Raw genomic sequence first — 18947 nt, forward strand, 5'->3', positions numbered from 1 at the left:
CGATAGCTAAAGCACAATCCTATGGTCTGACATACTGCCTGTCAAGACTGTGCATAGTGTTTACTCATGATTAAACTTTATATAATTCTCAACTGATTTGTTTGCATTCGAAAGTTAACTTCTGTATCATTAGATACACAGGTACAAGTATTTCAAGAGACACTTTATGACTACTTGGTGATTTGGGTATAGTCAGATTAGTTCTACAATGAGTGGTTGAATTACTGTTGAGCTTTTAGTATTTGGATATCCGTTCACTTTTAAAAGTAATAGAAGTCTCTGTTGTTATGGCTGGAAAAGCATTCTGTCAGTCGCTGTCCCGTTGACGAGCATAGACTTGCCTGCCTTGTAACTACTCTGACCAGTTCTTTGTGTCATCTCGCTGACCACCACTGGGTTAGAAATTCCCCAGTGCCGCTATAGCTGCAGGCCAGACCGTCGCCGTTGTAGTTGAACAATACTTTCGCGCCCTCAAAATTTTAAGATCATAGATTAGCTGGTTGGACCTTCTCCAGCATATGTTACAAACACGCAATATTGACATACCGTGTATGAAGGAGCAGAATCCATACATACTATGAAATACACTCCTGGAAATTGAAATAAGAACACCGTGAATTCATTGTCCCAGGAAGGGGAAACATTATTGACACATTCTTGGGGTCAGATACATCACATGATCACACTGACAGAACCACGGGCACATAGACACAGGCAACAGAGCATGCACAATATCCCTAATTTACTGGGAAGTGGCGGTGCGGTCCCCTACGGCACTGCGTAGGATCCTACGGTCTTGGCGTGCATCCGTGCGTCGCTGCGGTCCGGTCCCAGGTCGACGGGCACGTGCATCTTCCGCCGACCACTGTGGACACCTCACGCCCCACGTGTTGAGCAATTCGGCGGTACGTCCACCCGGCCTCCCGCATGCCCACTATACGCCCTCGCTCAAAGTCCGTCAACTGCACATACGGTTCACGTCCACGCTGTCGCGGCATGCTATCAGTGTTAAAGACTGCGATGGAGCTCCGTATGCCACGGCAAACTGGCTGACACTGACGGCGGCGGTGCACAAATGCTGCGCAGCTAGCGCCATTCGACGGCCAACACCGCGATTCCTGGTGTGTCCGCTGTGCCGTGCGTGTGATCATTGCTTGTACAGCCCTCTCGCAGTGTGCGGAGCAAGTACGGTGGGTCTGACACACCGGTGTCAATGTGTTCTTTTTTCCATTTCCAGGAGTGTAGATGGATGTATGAATGTGTGTGTGTGTGTGTGTGTGTGTGTGTGTGTGTGTGTGTGTGTATACCACATCTACTACTATACCACTGGACCAGTTTCAACAAATCTTGTTACGCATATCCCTTACTGTCAGGTAACGATTACTGTCGGGGTAAGAACCACCTGTCTATCATACTTCAGAAGATGTGACGTCGTAAACAATTAGATGCGTGAAAAAATGGTGCATAGTGTATGACGTTTAAATTTATTACTTCTTTGCTACTAACTCTATTCACAACTCATTTTGCAGACAGTAATCGCTTTTACCACTGAATATACCTACAAAATTATACGGTTGTATGGCACACAGATCAGGAAATATGAAATCATAAACACTGAGATGCGTGAAAAACTGTCGCATCTTGTACGACTTTTAAATTTAGTACTTCTCTGCTACTGACTCTATTCGCAACAAATTTAGCAAACACTATTCAAATAAGCCGCTGAATGTACCTACAGGAATACGTCATTGTACGATGCGTAGTTCAAGAGATATGACGTCATAAATTCTGAGATGTGTGAAAAATGCCGCATCGTACATAAGGTTTTAATACATTTATCCTTTACTAAACAGATACATTCCTAAAGTCGAGTCAAGGAAAACTCAGGCACCTGCCAGCGCTTTTGACAGCTTTCAGCTGCGAAGCGCAAACTGCCGTATGAAAACAATAGCCGTGTAAAAGACCCACAGGGATGTCTACATAATTGTGGTATAGACACGCGAAGCAGCTGTAGTCACACATTTGCACATTATGCATATTTCTTTGTACGACTGTTTCCTAATTTCGAAGATTTTTTCATGAATACATGGAAATGAAAGTTTTTCGATATTACACTATAAATACAGTTCCTTTTTTCGTTTCCGTTTCTGATCGAAAATTGGCAAAATGAATACCCGGACAATACCAGATTTGTCAGCTACTTACAATATATTTACAAGCTGTAGTCTAACGTACGCTACAGTGTAAGTGGTGAGAAGCATAATAAGGCAATTAATGCGTCGACAGTAGTAGTTAAATTTGTCCTTACCCATGATTGCGCTCATAAATTTCCCTCTTTCGTTGGTTGGTATCCATCTCGAGATCATGTAGGTAAGGGATGGCCAGCAGAAACCCTGACAACACAAAAGTGCTTATGCATTGTTTTACATCAAAAATTTCCTTACGCAATAATGCTTCAATGAGCCAGTAACCAGCTACGAAGGTCATTTTGAAAGTAAAGAACGTTCTCACATGACGATCCGCACAATTTTCCCCGCTGCCTTTTCTTATATATTCCTCTTAATTGTTGAACAGGAACGGTAGTTTACTGATTGTTTCTGCGATTTCAAAATTTGTGACAAAAATTAACGATCGCCCCAAGTGTGAGGCTCGTAGTGTTACACAGATAGGCGATGTTTATGGAAATTTGATACATTAAGGCCTGATTCGAAAGTAGTGCATCATGTTTAAAGGTGGCCGAACGAATATTCAAGATGAAGAACGATCAGGTTGACCTTCAATTGTGACTGACGTACTCAAGGATTGAAGGGGAAAAGTCAACAGCATAGTCGTTTAATTAGAAGGAAGGTCAGCGTTGGCCGTAATATTGATGGTTTGATAGCAAAATCGATTTTCAATCACATAGTGATCATCTTCAGTGCTGTGATGTACAAGTTAAGCTCTTAGGCACTGGTATCAAGCTATTATCAGTAACCAAAGCTAAGAAACGATCGCAATAACACAGTTATCACAATAACAGTTATTGTGGTCGTTTCATAGCTTTGGTTACTGAGAATAACTTGATACCAGTGCCTAAGAGCTTAACTTGTACACCACAGCACTGAAGACGATCACTATGTGATTGAAAATCGATTTTGGTATCAATAAGCAATCAATGTTACGGCCAACGCTGACCTTCCTTCTAATTTCACGTATATGGTCGTTGCGTACACAGCACTCCATGGAATCGCCAATCAATAGTCGTTTAAACTGAATGAAGAGACAAAACTAAAAATTATAAATAGCAAGCCATGTAAGCTTCATGGCCTTTTCCCTAGAAATACTAAGACCAAAAGATCCTTTAACTGCGACTATTATTATAATTTGCCCAAACAGGTCAGAAAATCGAACGATTTTGTTTACGCTATTCCCCTACATGAAATGCGGTATACTTGTAGCGCGCTGGTTATTCAGAATGAAGAAAATTCATGGTATGGTCTACGAACTAGTGATTTAAGAGGTCCAAGTGAGAAAATAAAAGCACCTCAAAGTTGTGCTGTACATTTAAATGCTCGTATTACTTACAGCATCTGGAAACATGGAAAAATAATTAATATGCTCTTCAATGAAGAGACCCCTAATTGTCCATTACATAATGTAAATTTGGTACTAATGATTCTTTCTGACTGTAGTGAAAATGGAACTATTTTTTTTAGACAAAACAATGTTCTTTTCATAGTGCTTCTGTTGTTAGATGGTAACAAATAAATGTATCTATTGCCGCTGAGAGATGTGTTATAATGATTCAACTGGATGGTCAACCACATTCGACACGTTCTTATCAAACAGAATTTAACACAAATTTTGTAATCCCTATCCAACACCATTTTGAAGACTGAGAGGAAAGTAGAGAGGGAGGATACTTCTAATTTGATAAAAAAAACGTGCAAACTGTTGATATTTCAAAATAAGATTTTAGAAAATGATAACATATGGTCCAAGCTACTACTGTCCCATGCTGATGCAGACAATGCTTCTCAGCATCTTCAAACTGCAAGAAACTGTCTAGGCATCTTAAGAAACACTTTTGAAACTTTAGTAGAAGAACCGAAAGTACTAGCAAAAGATTGGAGCACTGATCTTAATTTAAACTCAAAACATGTAAAGTGAAGACTGCAGAATTCTTGATACATTAAAGTAAACATTTTCAATTCTTCTGTAGATATTTTAATTCAAGAGTTAAATAAATATTTTACCTGTCAACAGAATGTTAATTATTATTTTTCCTTCTTACATCCTGTTCATATTTTTAGTTGATACTCAGAAAATATATTCAGGAAAGAGCAGAATTGATTAGAAAGAACAAGTCAGATTTTACCATACAAACTTATTGTCCTAAAAACACTTATGCTGAAAGAATATGGAAATAAAGGACATATGTGTCATCGTTTTGTTTTTTGGCAATACTTTTCTTGCAAGTAGTCTCCTTGCCAATTACTTCTACTACAGTAGAAAGATAATTTTCTGAACTGAAATTAATCAAAAACATTTATAAAAAACTCAGTGTCTGAGCCTTGATTAAGTGCTTAGGAAGTCTAAGCAATTAAAGTGAAACATGTCATTCTCTTAATCTGGAAGGCATTATCAAAATGTTTTTGGACACTGAAAGTAGGAGAACTGGAACGATGTGTTTGCTTCATAAAACTTGCATCAGTAGTTGAGTTTATTTCATTTTGAATTTGAACTGCAGTGTGTGAATGTCTATCTTTACATTGGCTAGTAAATATGGTCCTCAAAATTTATTTGCCAGCCTCCCCCCCCCCCCCCTCCAAAAAAAAAATAAAAGTTACGCCACTGAGTGCATAGAATGCTTAGGAGACCTTGTGAAGCACTATGACAAAAGTTTAAATTTCAACAGTGACTTCACAGAAAAATAGCTAAGATATCAAAAACCCCATAAAATTAGTTTCATTTCATTATCTAGAATAGAACTGTTTGCAGAAACTGACTTCATTACTTTTAGAATGACAGTCTTATATTCTACTTTTATGAAAAAACTTAAAATAATATTTCTTCTAAAACTTATGTTGATCTTAGGTACAAATGTTGTTCACTTAGCATGTATGTATAATTAGCTGTTCATGTTTAATTAGTTACTTCAAATAAGACTACTTTACTGCATATAGAGGAAGTACTCACCCCACAAATTCCTTGGAAAATCCTGAGGGCTACCAGGACCCTGTAGTCAAGTGATGCAAAAAGTGGTATTAGCAGTGTTGTAACGGAAATCATAAGATTACTGATGCCAAACACTTTCTTTGTGCCATAATGCCGCCCCATCATTCCTCCAGGTAACTGCGCTGCCCAGTAGAACCAGAAAAATGCTCCCAGGACAACGTTTTGCTCATGTTCGTCCCAGTCAAATCTGAGCTGAAAAACATGAATGAAATTGGTTCAAGCAAACTTTTCAAAGTAACAACATAATGAACTGCTCAAAAGACGTCTTGCAGCACCCTCGTTAATTGCATTGTGTGTGTGTGTCTGTGTGTGTGTGTGTGTGTGTGTGTGTGTGTGTGTGGGTGTGGGTATGTTTGTCGTTAATCTCTTTCCAAATATTCTTGAGCACAGTACGACCGCGATAATTCCACACCGGATAATCCGGCAGACCCGGTGCAGCAGTACGCAGCAGAAAGTTTCCCGTATATTTATGCTCGGCGCGGCTGGCAGAACAGTCGGAATGCAAGTGCGATATTTCGACTCCTGAAATTAACAGCTGCAGCAATTGACAGTTTTATGCAATAATCGATTGTTAGCATTCTCCTGTCAGCATTTCAGTTTATTTCATCAGCGAAGTTACACGTTTCTCTTTGCCGTGTGCAAAATGACATTCTCGATAGAAAAAGAATTGAAATTGTGGAAACGTACGTGAAAACAGGTTCGATTAAGGAAACTCGCAAAATTTTCAGGGCCATGTATCCGGATAGAGAACTAGCAACAAAGAGACCATTACAGAGGCTGTATAAAAACAGGTGCACCTACGGATCTATGCACAATGTTAAATGACTGAGAATTCCTTCAGTTCTCACGCCAGGAGTTGTTTCAGACGTTCGCCGAAGAATTATTTAGAGGCCAAAAAAGTCTACACGTAAAATGGCCCAACAGGCGCACGTTAGTAGGAGGAGTTGCCAGCGGATATTCAGAAGGCTTAATTCGAACTTACATCATGTGACAGTTGCGCGGCAGTTATGGAAGGATGACAGTCCGAAACGTGTAGATTACTCCACGTGGCTTCTGAATAACATCAACCATGGTTTGTTAGACCCTCATGAGTGATAAATAATTGTTTCATGCTTCATGTGAAATCACAGAACAAGAGGTACTGGGCAAAGGAGAACTCTAACATTTTGTTTCAGTAACCACTCCACGACGAAGAAATCTGCTTTTGGGGCGGTGTAACAGCAACGCGTTATCATTCGACAGAAATTTTTTGACACTGCCTTCAACACAGCTGCATATATGGTAATATTTGATACATTTTGTGCTCAATTCACTGAACATGAAAGACAATAGCGCTTTTCCTGCAAGATGGGGCAACATGCCACACGTCTAAGATATCCCTGGAACGAATCCGTGATATGTTCACTGAAGAACGAACCGTCAGCAAACATGTGTGGCCACCATGTTCGCCGGATATAACAACAAGTGATTTTTTCCTGTTGGGACACTTGGAGAGAAAGGTATATGAAACAAATCCACACACAGTACAGGAACTGAAAGGCAACATCAATCGTGAAGTTGCCGCCATCGATATACGAACTTTACGCCTGGTGTGCCTGTATATGGTTAGATCTGCACATTTGGGTATTGATGTTGCAGAGCGTCACTTTCCGCATCTTCTATAAATGTATTTTCACTATATTTTTCATTGTAAATAAATATAAGTCCATTTCAGCTCTTCGTTTCTGTAATTTCACGCATTTTATTTATATTTATATGGCTATTTTTATGTGCGCCCCCTGTCTCATTCTTGCCAAAGTAAGCCAGTTGCATTGGCTTAAACTGGTCAATGAAGGCGAGAGGGAAGCGATGAGGGATGGAAACGATGATAAGCCTGCAATTTATCGCTCTGAAAGTTCACCAGTGAGAAATTCTGCATCCACTGATCAACTGAAGTTGACGAATGGATCGGCAGTAACAGAAATTCGGCTGTCGAAGAAGGGCTGACTTAAAACGTGATATTACGAAATGTTTTCAACCCACAGGAGGCACCAGAAACTTACAGTGACGGGGAACTCCCATCTCTTGGACAGAGGCTTCAGAAGCCTTAAACACTTACGTGAAATTCGCTGAAAGCAGCAAACAAAAGAACATTTCTGAAGTTGTGAATCAGCACATCATGCAAAATATTTTTTGCAAACAAAAGAGCTCAAGCCACGAAACAAGATTATATTCCTGCAATGCCCCAGAAGGCTCAGAACAAAATTTCAATCAAACTATAAGTGGTATACAGCAGTCCGACATTTTCCACACCCTCGCTAGAGTTAGATGTCTGTGCTATCCCTAGAGACAGTGATTCCAATTAAAGTGCACCAAATTCTTGGTAATATATTTTCTTAATTCAGCGAGGCCGTCTTATTTGCAGATCTTTGACGCTGTCCACCATGCTGGGATTCGACTGGCCACGGGTGCTTATTGGACCAGTCCCATACCCAGCCTCTGTGCTGAGGCTGGCGAACCGCCACTTACCATCCGGCGGCAGCTCCTGCTGGTGCGCCAGGCTTGTAAGTTTCTTGCAGCTCCCACCTCGCCTGCTCACCATCATGTTGCTCATCCACCTCTGGACCGCCTTTTTCCCACCGTCCCCGGGCTACGTTGCCGTTCGGAATCCGTGTGCAACGTGTGCCCCCAAATCCTGGGTTTTAACCGACTGCCGCCCTGGTTACTGAAGAGGCCCAGAGTGATTTTAGATTTATTGCAGTACAAGAGAGATTGCACTCCTGCCACCGTTTTTAATGCAGCATTTTCTGCCGTTTTATCTGAGCACCACGACTATGTAGCTGTTTTTACGGATGGGTCGAAACAAGGGGATTCCGTTGGTTGCTCTGTTGTTTTTCCGGATCGTGTCCTCAAGGTCCGACTGCCTCAGGCTTTTACTGTCTTTGATGCAGAATTGTCTGCGATCTTGCGGGCACTGGAGCAGATGAGACATTATTCCTGTCCTAAGTTTCTTGTCTGTTCCGATTCACCGAGTGCCCTTCACTCTTTGCAACGTTTGTATCCAGCAGATAAAATAGTCCAGACCATCCAGGATGTCCTCCTCCACCTACAGCGATTGGGGAAGGTGGTGGCTTTCTGCTGGGTTCCGGGGCATGTCGGCATAGCTGCGAATGAAAGGGCAGATCTCGCAGCCAAGGAGGCGCGTCTCGATACACAAGTATCTCAGTGTGCTATACCCCTGCACGCACTCACCTCGCCGTTGAGCTCATGAGTCATGCGTTGGTGGGAGGATGAGTGGCTGGAAGTGACTGACAATAAGCTCCGTTAGTCAAGCCCACAACGTGTGTGTGATGTACATCCTCTCAGCCCCGTCGACGGGACGAGGTTCTCCTCACTCGGCTTCGGATAGGCCACAGCCCTCTGACGCATGACTTCCTACTCCAGCGGGAGGACCCTCCAATGTGTGGTTCTTGTGGCGTCCAGGTCACTGTGCGCCACGTTTTATTGGATTGCGTTTTATTTTCTGACCAGCGGGCCGCGGCTACTTTCTTATGTCGCATTTTCCTTCTTTTCCTGCTTTCTTTGAGTGTGTGCTTCAGTTTTATTAGGTCTGCCCACATTCGTTCCCTTTAATGTGTGTCAGGGCGCTGATGACCTCGACGTTGAGCGCCCATAAGCCCCAACACACTTTATCAATTAGCTTGTTCCTGATCTTTTAAATCAGTTCTGTTTATTTTATTTCATAACTTGTATACAAAAATCTATTTATGTGTATTGTAATTTTCTTGAACTTTGAACCTTAAATTGATTTAATAGAGCGATACAGTGTTTGACTTTCAATTTCGTTTTTCTTATACTGAAAAGCAACACACGCATACTTTCAATTTTTAATACCGTAATCTCTTCTGTTGTGCTAACAATTATTTGTTTTGTATGTCAAAACTACAGGCTTCGTTTAAATACCCATTTTGTAAAACTGTTTTTTTTTTAAAAACTTAATAATCTGGCAAATTTGATACAAGCTTGGTAGATCCCTAAGCATGCTGAACTATCAAATTCCTTCTATAAACAGCACTCTCAATATTGTTCAGTACAGTGCTCCATGTCACCAGTTGTGAGCGTGACTACGCGACTTGAGCAAACTGTTCAGTATGTCAGTGTCCCTTGTAGGTTCATTTCACGCTTACTGCATGCGTACACTGAAGGAAGTTGTTAGGCTGGCATAAACTGTAGCGCTGTCGTTCAAATTCCCACCCAGTGTCTTGGAACAAAAAACATCGTATGTCATCCTCATGGCAGTCACGAGTGATCAACAACACCAGCTGATGACCGGTATCTTAAAGTAGTGGCTCGTAAGTACTCCAAACAGTATGATAGAGCAGCACGCTGTCTTTTCAGAGGAAACTCTGAGAGCTAAGGCGGTTGAGAAAACATGAAACCATCTTCATCCAGTCAGTTTAGCCACCACATCTGTTCCAGTTGGCGTGCCTACTGGCAGGCAGATGGGCACCCACAGGCACAGGTGGGCAGAGGTGAGCAAACAGCTGACACAGTATCAGTAAGGTTGCCTGTCTGTAGCATACGTGACAATATCAGACCAGCCGAATGCACATGGCCAGGGTTGCCCAAGTGGTTCTCGCGTGGCAGGGTGTATGCAATAGGGCCACTTGGTGAGTATACTGTACTACTCTACCAGCTGTATCTGTCCACGAGCGAGCTAAGGAGAACTTGACAGTGCCCACAATCTGTTGGGGGACAGTTTTGGAACAGTTTAGATCTGGACGTCCATTACAAACAACACTATAAGCTCTCCCCCCCACCCCTTCCCCACAGGCCCACGGCAGGTGAAGAAGGTGGGTAAGCGAACTTCGACCAGTGTAGTGGACTCTCTTCACCGACGAGGGAAGGATTTCTCTGGTGCTTGATAATCGAAAGACGACTGCAAAGTCGGTCAGGTACCTATTCTCGTCTCAGACTTTTTGTTTTAATAGTTCACCATGGAGGTGGATCAGCCATGTTTCGGACGGTACCACGTACAGGTGTCAGATGCCTATCATCGTTGCAGAGTACGGGTAGACAACGGGCAGCCCGGATGCCGCATCTGGCCTGCGATTATTTCCAATCTGCCCCACAGAAGAAATTCCCGTTAAATTTAAAATGGATGTGTCAATAAAATACAGAACGAAGCACAGAACACCGCCGTGCTACCGTATGTACAAGGGGTTACTGAACGTCTGGGCAAAATTCTCCGTCGGGCAGGTATTAGCCGATTTTTCGTAGCAACAACAAAATAAAAGACATTCTGGGCTAGACAAAAGATACAATTGACAAGTTTCATGCCGCCGGAGTTTATGAAATCGAGTGTGAATGTGGACTGGTGTATGTAGGTGAGACTGGGCGTCCAATAAGCACGAGGCTAACAGAACATGAGAGATATATCCGCCTCAAACAATATAGCAAATCATCGGTGTCAGAACATCATGAGCAGTGCAGGATGAACATCGAATTTCGAGAGGCCCGAGTACTGGCGAAACAGCCGTTTAGTTTGAGGAGGAAGATTAGAGAGGCTATAGAAATAGCCAAGCGACCCGATAATATGAACAGAGAAGACGGGTACAGACTTCCAACGTCTTGGCTGCCTGCTGTGACAGCTTTGCGGAAGGACAGCTCGCGCATAGCAACAGGCGTGCGGTAGGCCACAGCGGAGGATGGTACACAGAGCGCTGACGCGGCCCAGTCGATACTAGGCAGTTAGTAAACAACGTTACGCTGCAGTCGCCGCTAAGTCTCCTATTAGCCGATTTCCACCAATGGCAGGCAGTAAAGGAAACTCCAATGGAAAACGCCTATTTCCGCCAATAACAAGACGCAATGCAAACGCCAATAAAATGAACTCCTAGTACCCTTCCTCCTCATCCTCACATCCAATCACAACACTCTTCCATAGTACATATGTACCCACACTTGCGCGCATTCACCAGTTAGCAACACACCCTGAAGAAGGCGTCTTGCAACAGACGCCGAAACGTTGGAATTTTATAAATGACAATGCGGTCTCTAACCCAGAAGAATTTTATTGACATTGACAACGGCCGCGGAAGCCTACGGTTACATTTAAAATGGATGTATTTCCAAAAGCACGTATTTTGAGGCATAATTCGTTGGCGTGGCATGTCAGTAAAGGAGTGCTCTTCATACTGGTTCAAAATGGTTCAAATGGACTTAACATCTGAGGTCATCAGCCCCGTAGAACTTAGAACTACTTAAACCTAACTAACCTAAGGACATCACACACATCCATGACCGAGGCAGGATTCGAACCTGCGACCATAGCAGTCGCAAGGTTCTGAGCTGAAGAGCCTAGAACCGCCTGGCCACCGCAGCCGGCTATTCATACCGGTGCGTTACCCCATAAACATTAAGGTTATAGTCGCTATACTTTTGACACTATGCGCTAGGAGCGTTACTGTCGCGTCGTGATCAGGCGGACCATTAGCTGAAATAAGTGAGTGAATCAAACCTGTGGGCCACAAAAGGTTGCCCAAGCTTACCGCAGAATGTAATTTGAGGGCTTTGATCGGTACAAACTCCTCCGATCTTTGTCTAGTCCTACAGTCCACATTTCAACAGTCATTTCGTCTTTCAAGACTATACCACACGCGTACACACGCTCACCTTGTGAACCCATTCCTCCCTGAGGTAGGGGTCAAAAGAAAGGCATGTCCTGTGGTATCTGTTGGCGTACACCCATTTTGTATTCTTGGGTGTAACTTTACTGAAATTTTCTGGGTTATTATGACATAGGTGGATGGTTATCTTTTTGAAACCCAACGTTTAGTCACTGTCTGCTGAAGACAACTTCCGGGGTGACAGTAGCTTATTTGGAGGTGCGAATTTCGGAATGTTTTCGGAGGATAGCCGATTTGTACAGGGGCCTGCATTTGACGCTGAACCGATTCACACACAGGTTCGCTATTCACTGAAGTAAAACTCCTTTCCTGTGTGCTCCCGCAAAGAGCTGTGAGCAAGGGGGGGAGGGGAGAGGCGTCACAGAGGTGCCGCAAACCCTGATCTGCCCAATACTTGAAGAAGACGCAAACTATTTCGCGAAAGACTAAGTACAAAATTCCAAGAACCAGTACCGAAGCATCTAGGAACATGCTACAACTCCCTAGGAATCGCTCCTGTATGGGCCGAGAAAACAAGGTTAGTCTAATAACAGCACGCGCACATGGCGTAAGTGAAAACTGCACCAGTAAAAACGAACTTAAAAGTGCAAACAACTACAAGATTTGTAACAAGAAAGTATTATAGGATCCAACGTAGCAACTGTCACCGTTAGTTTCATGAGAAATGTTCCAAAGTAAGCATAAACTTTGTAACGGACAAATATTCGTGGTCTCGTCTTATATGCGTTAGTGATGCCTGTGAACGCAAATTTAAGGATGTAATAAAAAAAAGGACGAAATAATCAGAGCATTCAGACTGGTATGTTTGCTCTAAACAAAAATTATACTGCTCTGAAGAATAAGAGTGCCCTTTTGAGAAAGAAAATACATTTCTCTCCAACGCTAGAAGATCACAATAAAGAATCCGATGCAAACAAAGCAGACATGTTGATTCACCGTACAAATTGCACTTCATGAAAAGAAGACAGCCATAAACACCAGGAAACTCAGGAAGACTTCTCAGCGTCGTGTAATAACGGTTTTTCAAAGGAATATGCTAAATGTACTTCAAACAACAGCTCAGCAGTGGAAAAACGGCTGCAAAAGAAGAAAGTGAAACTATTTGGCGATAGTCACGATCGAATCATTCCGTAATTATTGACAAACAATGTGAATGACAGTTTTCAAGTTTCTGGAATCGTAAAACCTGGGGCAAATTTCGATAGCGTGACGGTGAATGTTAACGAAGAATGTTCTGATTTCACAAGGACTGATTATGCTATGCTCATAGAGGGTGCTAATAACGTCTACAGGAACGAAGCTAGTTCTTTTATTAAGAAGCTGTTTAAAGTGCTCGGTTCCTGTATTTCACCAATGTCATCGTAGCAACATTGCCACTACGGTATTACTTACTAGACTGGTTGTGCGTTAACAAAGAAATTAGACTTACTAATTTGAAGCTGAAAAACTTCCTTGCCAAGTTTGTGAATGTTAAGGTGATAGACATTAGTAACTATGAAACAAACTTTTTCACATACCATGGAATGCATCTCAACAAACATGGTAAAAGGATGCTAACTTCTGACATAAGCAGTGCTCTTAAAGAGATCTCTCTCGTTAACGAAAGTAGAAATAAGTCTGTTATTGTGCTGGGCCATCCCTCACAGGGAAACAAACAAAGTGAAACAATTCCCATGGAATTTGGTCTACGAGGAAAAAAATTACGAAATGCAATTTAGAATTAAAGACCAAGTCAGGTGTCACAGTCGATGACCAATTAAATGATACTCTGTTTGTATTAGTTCGTAATAAATTCATAATGCATCTTACCATAGGCGGTCTATCACTAAGAATGATGAACAAATTGAATGAATTAGTAGTATTTCTGGAGAACACAAGTTCTGTAGAAGTTATATGCTTAAACGAGCACTGTCTAAAAATCAAAATATAAACTTGATAAACTCACTTTCAGGTTGCAATTTAGCAGCGAGTTTTTTTGTAGAAAAGTATGTTTTGGAGGAACTTGCATTATAGCAGAAGAATCACTCAGCTTTGAGTCAGGCAGACTTTTAATTGCTTGAATGATGAACTATTATTTGAAAGCTGCTGCATTGAACTTTCGGAATACGGCATTGTAATTATTAGTATATCTCATATCCCTGACTTTTCAGCTACATATGCATTTGAGACAAATTTGAAACCTTGCTGTGTAGCGCACGTAGAAAAGTTATGTAAGAAGGTCATAATTTGTGCTGACTTCAACATAAATGTAAGAGCTGATGATAGGTTTGCTGTTTCTCTGAAGGACATGTTATTTACAAATGGCTTAACATTAAATTTTAGCAAGCACACTAGAATAACAGTATCTTCTGCAACATGTGTAGATAACATAGTGAGCAGCACCAACTATGGTGCTACAGAAAAGTTAATCTTAGGATTAGGTATATCTGACCATTCAGCCCTTTTTATCCCACTGCCAAATTTATAAACAACTATAACAGTGAAACGAGTCAGGAACTTCAGCCAACACAATGTGAATACATTTGTCTCAAGACTAAATGAAACATCCTGGTCGTTCAGCCAGCAGTACTCAATAAACACAAACTACAATGCTTTTGTATCATGCGCGTTTTCAATGACTGCTTCCCCTCCATAACACCACGTGACAAAAACTGTAAAAAGAACTCATGGATAACTGAAGGCATCTTGATCTCTAGTATTAGAAGGATGAAACTGCACATGGAAGGAAAAACCAACCATGCTGCAGAATTTGCCAGCTATGTAAACAAATATAAATGAATATTTGGTAGAGTAGTTAAACAGGCGAAACAAATGGCAAACAATAAATATATATCAGATGCCACAAATAAGTCAAAAACTGTGTGGCAGATTGTCAGGACTGAGATAGGTTCTGAAAAAAACAAAAAACTTTAATCATAAATTGGAAATAGATGGGGAAATGATTACAAAATTCCAGACATATTTGTGAAGAATTCAACAGGTATTTCATAAATTTTAACAAAATCTACCATCTCCCTCTTCCACACGTAAGTCCGAACATGATGTGGCACAGATCAGTAGAATTCAAATTCACTCATTTATCCTGCTATGAAGAGGCTAACATTATAAAATCCCTAAAAAATCTCAAATCTGTGGGCTGGGATGAAGTTACAACAAAAATAATAAAGGTAGTATGTAATAATATTGCACTCCAACTCTGTCACATAATAAATCGATCGTTTCATGAGGGCTGCTTTCCAGACAGTTTGAAGTGTGCGGTAGTTCGACCTAAATCACAAAAAGGGCAGACAAGAGGAGATAGGAAGTTTTCGTCCAGTATCAATACTACCACTTCTACTACCAATTCTAAAATATTTGTGTGAGTAGTGTATAACCAACTAGAAAAATATAATAAAAACATAGCATTATTCTTAATAATCAGTGTGGTTTTAGGAAGGACTGAAGCCCTGTGCATGCTATTAATGAACTAATCACTGAAATAAACAAATGCCTTGATAACAAGGAGAGGGTGTCCAGTATCTTCTGTGACCTAAGTAAGGCTTTTGATATGGTAAACCATAAGTAGCTGCTCCTCAAATTATCTTCTTATGGCTTCCTTGAAAAATCTTTAAGTTGGTTCACATTGATCCTCAAAAATAGGAAACAGAGGGTAGTTATACAACATAAGGGCGAGTAAACTTGCTCTAATTGGAAGGAAATACAAGCAAATCTACCCCAGAGGTCCATACTAGGCCCATTACTATTTCTATATTATATAAATTACATGGCAGATAAGGTAACTTCAAACACGATTCAGTATGCAGATGACTCAACAGCGGTAGTCTGCTTTAAAAACACTGAAGAATTAACACAGAAAACGAAAGAGAGACTTCAATAACTAGAAAACTGGATAAATAATAATGCTATGAAACTAAACCTAACAAAAACACAAATTGTACACCTCAGGACCTAATGAACTGTTCAATATATAACACAGTTAAGTTACCGCCGTCTGCTTCACGTCTGCTGTGCAGCGAGCTACCTTAATTTAAGTATTATCTGTATTTTTCTTACTTGTCACTTCTTCTTCTGCGTGTTTTTGCTTTTAGGAAGCTTTAATAGTAGAGTGCTATTAAGTGTTCCATAGATCTCGTGTGTGTTTCGAATACAGTCAGAGAGTCCCTTTAGTCAGCCATAGTGCTCGTAGTGCTAGTGTTTGTTTTCAATACCGTCCAGAGACAGGTAGTGCTATTTTCCTTGTTTCTACAAGAAGTGGTTAGCAATCACAGTTTAGTCAATAATCAACCGCCTTTAGTGAATTAGCAGTCTAGTTAAAAGCTGATTAACACTCTATAGTAAATTGATTTCTTAGGATGGCTAGGATGTGTGGCTGCTGTGTACGGACGCAGGAGGAGCTGGCCACTCTTCGCGAACAGCTGAGCGTGTTGATGGCCGCGGTCAGCCGTCTTCAGGCTGCTGCCTCGGAGTGTAGCGGCAGTGGGGAGTCTGGTGCGTCGCAAGGTGCACCCCAGGTGTTAGATGCTTCACCCACTGTCCCTGCTGTCGAGACATCTTCGCGGGTACCGGGCGCGGTTGGGCCACCCTCTCCCCAAGGGGAGTGGCGGGTTCAGCGGCGTTCGCGGCGCACGAGGCGGAGGGTCAATGTGGAGGCTGGCCGTGTGGCATCGCCCGCTCTGCCTGTGAGTGGACATGTGGCTGCTCCTTCAGCAAGGTCCGAGCAGGCACACGGGGGGAGGGGTTTATTAGTTATTGGGAGCTCCAACGTTAGGCGGGTGATGGAGCCCCTTAGGGAAATAGCGGAAAGGTCGGGGAAGAAGGCCAGTGTTCACTCTGTCTGCTTGCCGGGGGGTCTCATCCGAGATGTGGAGGAGGCCCTACCGGCGGCGATAGAGAGCACTGGGTGCACCCGACTGCAAATTGTTGCTCATGTCGGCACCAATGACTCTTGCCGTCTGGGTTCAGAGGTCATCCTCAGTTCGTACAGGCGGTTGGCGGAGTTGGTGAAGGTGGAAAGCCTCGCTCGCGGGGTAGAATCAGAGCTAACTATTTGTAGTATCGTTCCGAGAACCGATCGCGGTCCTCTGGTTTGGAGCCGAGTGGAAGGCTTAAACCAGAGGCTCAGACGATTCTGCGGAGAGCTGGGGTGCAAATTTCTCGACCTCCGCTATCGGGTGGAGAAATGTAGGGTCCCCCTGAATAGGTCAGGCGTGCACTACACGCCGGAAGCGGCTACGAGGGTAGCGGAGTACGTGTGGAGTGCACATGGGGTTTTTTTAGGTTAGAGAATTCCCTCCCTAGGCCCGACAAGACGCCTCCTGAGACGCGGAAAGGCAGGAGTAGGCAAAATGCAACAAGGAATAACAATATTAATGTGCTAATAGTAAACTGCAGAAGCGTCTATAGAAAGGTCCCAGAACTGCTCTCATTAATAAACGGTCACAACGCCCATATAGTACTAGGAACAGAAAGTTGGCTGAAACCAGACGTAAACAGTAATGAAATCCTAAACTCTGATTGGAATGTATACCGCAGAGATAGGCTGGACAGTGAAGGGGGAGGCGTGTTTATAGCGATAAGAAGTGCAATATTATCGAAGGAAATTGACGGAGATTCGAATTGTGAAATGATTTGGGTGAAGGTCACGGTTAAAGCAGGCTCAGACATGGTAATTGGATGTCTCTATAGGCCCCCGGGCTCAGCAGCTGTTGTGGCTCAGCACCTGAAGAATAATTTGGAAAATATTTCGAGTAGATTTCCCCACCATGTTATAGTTCTGGGTGGAGATTTTAATTTGCCGGATATAGACTGGGAGACTCAAATGTTCATAACGGGTGGCAGGGACAAAGAATCCAGTAAAATATTTTTAAGTGCTTTATCTGAAAACTACCTTGAGCAGTTAAACAGAAAACTGACTCGTGGCGATAATATATTAGACCTTCTGGTGACAAACAGACCCGAACTATTTGAATCAGTTAATGCAGAACAGGGAATCAGCGATCATAAAGCGGTTACTGCGTCGATGATTTCAGCCGTAAATAGAAATATTAAAAAAGGTAGGAAGATTTTTCTGTTTAGCAAAAGTGACAAAAAGCAGATTACAGAGTACCTGACGGCTCAACACAAAAGTTTTGTCTCAAGTGCAGATAGTGTTGAGGATCAGTGGACAAAGTTCAAAACCATGGTACAATATGCGTTAGATGAGTATGTGCCAAGCAAGATCGTAAGAGATGGAAAAGAGCCACCGTGGTACAACAACCGAGTTAGAAAACTGCTGCGGAAGCAAAGGGAACTTCACAGCAAACATAAACATAGCCAAAGCCTTGCAGACAAACAAAAATTACGCGAAGCGAAATGTAGTGTGAGGAGGGCTATGCGAGAGGCTTTCAATGAATTCGAAAGTAACGTTCTATGTACTGACTTGGCAGAAAATCCTAAGAAATTTTGGTCCTATGTCAAAGCGGTAGGTGGATCAAAACAAAATGTCCAGACACTCTGTGACCAAAATGGTACTGAAACAGAGGATGACAGACTAAAGGCCGAATTACTAAATGTCTTCTTCCAAAGCTGTTTCACAGAGGAAGACTGCACTGTGCTTCCTTCTCTAGATTGTCGCACAGTTGACAAAATGGTAGATATCGAAGTAGACGACAGAGGGATAGAGAAACAATTAAAATCGCTCAAAAGAGGAAAGGCCGCTGGTCCTGATGGGATACCAGTTCGATTTTACACAGAGTACGCGAAGGAACTTGCCCCCCTTCTTGCAGCGGTGTACCGTAGGTCTCTAGAAGAGCGAAGCGTTCCAAAGGATTGGAAAAGGGCACAGGTCATCCCCGTTCTCAAGAAGGGACGTCGAACAGATGTGCAGAACTATAGACCTATATCTCTAACGTCGATCAGTTGTAGAATTTTGGAACACGTATTATGTTCGAGTATAATGTCTTTTCTGGAGACTAGAAATCTACTCTGTAGGAATCAGCATGGGTTTCGAAAAAGACGATCGTGTGAAACCCAGCTCGCGCTATTCGTCCACGAGACTCAGAGGGCCTTAGACACGGGTTCACA

At 42.4% G+C, this 18947-nt stretch overlaps 1 protein-coding gene across 1 annotated transcript in view; it reads right to left on the bottom strand.

Annotated features, from left to right (window-relative positions):
- LOC126336590 (sialin-like) overlaps positions 1 to 18947 on the bottom strand; it is a 141875-nt gene that overhangs the window by 55482 nt on the left and 67446 nt on the right. The window contains exons 3-4 of the mRNA XM_050000451.1: positions 5179 to 5409; positions 2309 to 2393 (exon numbers count right to left, since the gene is read on the bottom strand). Coding sequence (XP_049856408.1) covers positions 2309 to 2393; positions 5179 to 5409 — 316 coding nt within the window. The remainder of the gene's footprint in view (positions 1 to 2308; positions 2394 to 5178; positions 5410 to 18947) is intronic.

The sequence above is a fragment of the Schistocerca gregaria genome, chromosome 2, assembly GCF_023897955.1.
Source record: "Schistocerca gregaria isolate iqSchGreg1 chromosome 2, iqSchGreg1.2, whole genome shotgun sequence".
Lineage (NCBI taxonomy): Eukaryota > Metazoa > Arthropoda > Insecta > Orthoptera > Acrididae > Schistocerca > Schistocerca gregaria.